The 4056-nt window shown below is 67.3% G+C and overlaps 2 protein-coding genes across 2 annotated transcripts; one reads left to right on the top strand and one right to left on the bottom strand.

Annotated features, from left to right (window-relative positions):
• The first annotated feature begins 314 nt into the window (after nucleotides 1–314).
• On the top strand, nucleotides 315–1682 carry TTC9C (tetratricopeptide repeat domain 9C). The gene is made up of 4 exons (XM_085318439.1): nucleotides 315–415; nucleotides 509–758; nucleotides 826–1008; nucleotides 1083–1682. The coding sequence occupies exons 1-4, from the start codon at nucleotides 395–397 to the stop codon at nucleotides 1175–1177; spliced, it is 549 nt and encodes a 182-aa protein (XP_085174565.1). The 5' UTR covers nucleotides 315–394; the 3' UTR covers nucleotides 1178–1682.
• On the bottom strand, nucleotides 1678–3761 carry LOC146588179 (uncharacterized). Its single transcript, XM_085318437.1, has 4 exons — nucleotides 3607–3761; nucleotides 3324–3516; nucleotides 3077–3241; nucleotides 1678–2988 (listed from the first exon to the last, which is right to left on the bottom strand). Exons 1-4 carry the CDS (start codon nucleotides 3739–3741, stop codon nucleotides 1868–1870), a joined length of 1614 nt encoding a protein of 537 aa, XP_085174563.1. The 5' UTR covers nucleotides 3742–3761; the 3' UTR covers nucleotides 1678–1867.
• Between the last annotated feature and the right edge of the window lie 295 nt (nucleotides 3762–4056).

Here is a 4056-nt window from a genome sequence, read left to right as displayed (position 1 = left end):
GGGGGGGGGGACAAATGGCAATAAGAAATTGTGGCTGGGGCAGCAACCTGCATGGGGATGCACTGGACCCCCTGGCCTGGAGAGCTCCAGGGGCTGGGAATGCACCAGACACCCCCAGCTTGAGGTGATCCCGGGGGGGGGCTGGGATGCGCCGGACACCCCTGCCCTGGGGAGCTCCGGGATGCACCGGACACCCTTGGCACTGGGTGTGGAGTGGAGGGCAGGATGAACTGGTCACCCTGGCCTTGGGAGCCCCCCCAAGCCCCTGTGCAAGCAAGTGAGCGGCAACTCCCGGTCACATGGTGCCTGTTCCCCGCCTGCATTTCCAGGTCAGGCTGCGCAGGAAGCAGCATGAAACCCGGCGGCTGCTGAGCAGCGGCGGTGCGGCTGCCCCATGGCCACAGCCGCGGTGCAGGTACTGGCCGGGGAAGAAGTGGGGGGAGGGCACATTGGAGCTGCTCCTGGGAGGCGGCTCCTCAGCACAGCCTCAATCCTGGCCCCTCCACAGCCGGAGCAGCTGGAGCAGCGCCTGCGGCAGGCGCAGCGCTACAAGGAGGAAGGCAACGGCTGCTACCAGGCAGGGCGGCCGCGGGAGGCAGCCGGGCGCTACCACCGGGCGCTGCTGCAGCTCCGCGGGCTGGAGCCTCAGCTGCCACTGCCGCTGCAGGCCCTCGGCGCCCGGCCCCAGCCCCCTGCGACGCCCCAGCAAGAGGCTGCCCTGCGCCGTATCCAGACCGACTGCTACAACAACCTGGCTGGTGAGCAGGGAGGGGGCAGCGGGAGGGGGTGCACGGGCAGGAGCCCCTCGCTCACACTTGCCTGCAGCCTGCCTGCTGCGCATGGAGCCAGTCAACTATGAGCGGGTGAAGGAGTACAGCCTGAAGGTGCTGGAGCAGCAGCCCCACAATGCCAAGGCCCTGTACCGTGCTGGTGTGGCTGCCTACCACCTGCACGACTACGAGCAGTCGCGGTGTTGCCTGGCCCAGGCGGCACTGCTGCAGCCACGAGGTGAGCAGCGGCACGGGGGGGAGCACCAGCAGGGGTAGTGGGGGCCTGGGCTCACCCTCTGCCCAACCCCACAGACGCCAGCGTGCGGCACTACCTGGAGCTGGCAGAGTCGCAGCTGAGTGCCTACCGCCAGCAGGAGAAGCAGCTCTACGCCAGCATGTTTTTGTAGGTGCAGCCCGGACACTGCCACAGTTCCCCTGGACGGGGCTGCACCTCCCACCATGCCCTTTCCCGTGGTGGTGGCTCAGCATCCCAGCCACACCCGGCCTCCAGCATGACTGCTCCTGGCCCAGTCCCACAGGAGGATGTGGGCTGCCCGYGCCATGGGCTTGGCCTGGAGGCCCACTCTTCGCCTTCGCTGTCTCTGCAGCTGATGGAGACACAAGCAAATGTCTCTCAGCCCTGTCATCTGTCTCCTCCTGCTTTAAGGAAATGTATCCCTGGAGCACAGCTGAGCTGTTTGCTCTCCCTTGTCCCAGCCCCTCAGCTGCCAGCAGGTATCACATACACACCATCCCCTCCTCCAGCCTCGCACCACACCTGAGCCTGGCTGAGGGGAGCACCAGCTGCGAGCCCAGCTCCAAGAGCCTGCTCTGAAAGGTAGCGGCTGAGGGCTCCCTGCTCGGCACACAGACTTGCGGTTTCCTGGAAATAAACAGAACTGGAGCCCCCCATCATGGTGTTTAATGCTTGCCACATCAAGAGCGGTTGGGACCGTTGAGGGCACCCTGCACTCCTCCCACACCTGTGTGGAGGTGTTCAGGCCTCCAGCCCCACAGGCAAAGTGCAAGGCACCTGGCCTGGCAGAGCRGAGGCCACAACAGCAGCACGTGATGTGAGCAGAGCCCCAGGAGCAGCATCACCTCGTTCCACCACCACCTCGGAGCCCCAGGGGCCGGAAAGGGCGGCTCACCATCCGCTTCAGCTCCTTAAAAGAGCGGGCCCGGCGCAGGCGGGAGCTGCTGGGGCCCAGCGTGGCTGCGTCATGTGGTGGGAGGGCATGGCTACAGAGCCAGTGCCCAGCTTCCACTTCACCAGGGAAGCAGGAGTCCATGGAGAAGGCAAGGTGRTGGCCAAGCAGGGCAGGGCAGGGCTTGGAGCCCTCCCGCTGGCCAGAGATCTCCAGCACTGAGGCCCATTTGTACCGCCCAGGGTCCTCAGGGCCTGGTGCCGCCATGCAGACATTCACCTCTGAGCTGCAGCGGGCACCACGCCCGCCAGGCTGACAGCGGAGGGTGATCCGGCGCAGGAGTCCCCGGGGACTGAGCCAGCTCTGCTCTGTGTCTTCTAATGCCTTCACAAGCTGCCGGGAAGCGTGCTTCCCCTGGTAGAGCCTCTTGCTGTCAGCACTGTCCCCTCCCCAGGGAGGGGCCAGGAGCCCTGGCATCCTGGCTTGCCCCTTTGGCGACAGCAGCTCTGGGTGGGAGCCCACCTCAAGCTCCACTGACTGGATGGAGCCAACAGACGAAGCAGTGGAGCTGTGCCCACCTAAGAGCTCCAGGCCAGTGGGGTCATGTACACCCTCAGGACACTCCACAGAGCGGAGGTGAGAGCAGGTGGAGATGCGCCTACGGATCTTCCAGCCTGCTGGCAGCCCCGTGCTCAGCGGGGAGCCACAGACAGAGGAGAGCGAGTGGCTCTTCTGCTGGCCCGAGAGGCGCCCGGGCTCGGGGCGGCCACTGGCCACACGACACTTGTATCGCAACACCAGTGTGGAAATATAGCGGTCCAGCCGGGCCCGGCCCTGCTCYGGTGAGAGCGCCGAGGTGCGCTGGGGAGTGCTGGTAGGCAAAGTGGCTGGCAGCAGGGCTGGCCGCTCACAGTGGGGCRGGCCAGTGAAGAGTGGGCTCTGTAATGCCACAGCGTGCAGCGGGCTGGGGTATCGGTAGATCTCACTGGTGCTGCGGGACACCAAGTCACGCTCATAGGGTGGCTGCTGCAAACAGGCATCCCCCAGGCTCCTGACCGACTCCAGGTCCCCTGCAGAGGGGGAGGGAGGGGGAAGTGAGTGACACTGAGCTGCTCACCAGTCAGCCCCCCATCTCAGGCAATGCTGCCCCTGACTCACCAGTGGAAACGGGGCGTCGAGCACCTGTCAGGCGCCGCAGTCGCAGGTGGAGGAGATGCACTGCGGCCTCGTCAGCTGAGCAGGGACGGGAGCACGACGGGGAGCCCAGGCCCTCACTGCGCACCGAGGGGCATGAGTCCGACAGTGAGCCCAGCTCGAAGAAGCCTGTTGGGGGCAAGCAGAGGATRAGTCTGGAGCCATTGCCCAGGTGGGCACTGGGAGGGGAGGGTCGTGGGGCTAGGCCTACCTGAGCTGGGTCGGGAATCAGGGTCAGCCAGGGTGGCCATCCCAGGCTGGCCAGTCTCCACAGAGACGGTGCTCCCTAGGATAACGGGATCCRTCACTCCTGGGGACAGCGTCTCCAGCTCTGTGGGGTCCTCCAGCAGGTCCTCAGACTGGGTCCGGTGCAGCTTTGCCAGGGGCAGCTCCCTGAGCTCATCCTGGGGGGAATATAGCCTGTCACCACCACCACCAGTGGCAGCTCCCAGTCCCCCATCCCAGCTGCTGCGGAGCCCACTGAAGCGCCTCACCGGCTGCCCGAGGGCACCACGCACCGCACCGCGCTGCGCTGCCCGCAGCAACTCCAGCTCCCGCAGACCCGCTAGCCCGGCCCGCAGCCGCTCGCCCAGGCGGCCGCGCTCGGAGCCACCCGCGCACCGGGACATGGCGCCGACAGCGACACAGGGGAGCGAACAAAGGGGCCGCTTTTGAGTAGGTCACGTGGGGGCGGGCCGCCGCCGGGCGCCGCCGGACTGGCCGCCGCGTGGGGGCCGCGCCCCGCGGGGCGGGGCGAACGCGCCACCAAGGTCCCACCCCCGAGCAGAGCCCGCTCCGGACGCGCGGACACCACGGAGCTGCCCCGGCGGACGGCTGGGCTCAAGCCCCCCGCGCGGCGGGTACCAGAGCCGACGGCGACTCCATCACGAGCCGCCCACGAGGGCAGTGCCGCGCATCCCCGTCCGCCCGGGTCAGCCAGTGCC

Source organism: Rhea americana, unplaced genomic scaffold (assembly GCF_003343005.1).
Source record: "Rhea americana isolate MKP2758 unplaced genomic scaffold, rheAme1 scaffold_534, whole genome shotgun sequence".
In the NCBI taxonomy this organism is placed as follows: Eukaryota; Metazoa; Chordata; class Aves; order Rheiformes; family Rheidae; genus Rhea; species Rhea americana.
This window is presented reverse-complemented; position numbering and strand designations above follow the sequence as displayed.

What these genes read in the sequence shown, in the direction of transcription:
- TTC9C (XM_085318439.1), top strand. Translation starts at nt 395, where the DNA reads ATGGCCACAGCCGCGGTGCAG. An exon ending in CTGCTACAACAACCTGGCTG is followed by an intron (nt 759 to 825) that starts GTGAGCAGGGAG and finishes ACTTGCCTGCAG; the next exon opens with CCTGCCTGCTGCGCATGGAG. An exon ending in GGCACTGCTGCAGCCACGAG is followed by an intron (nt 1,009 to 1,082) that starts GTGAGCAGCGGC and finishes CCAACCCCACAG; the next exon opens with ACGCCAGCGTGCGGCACTAC.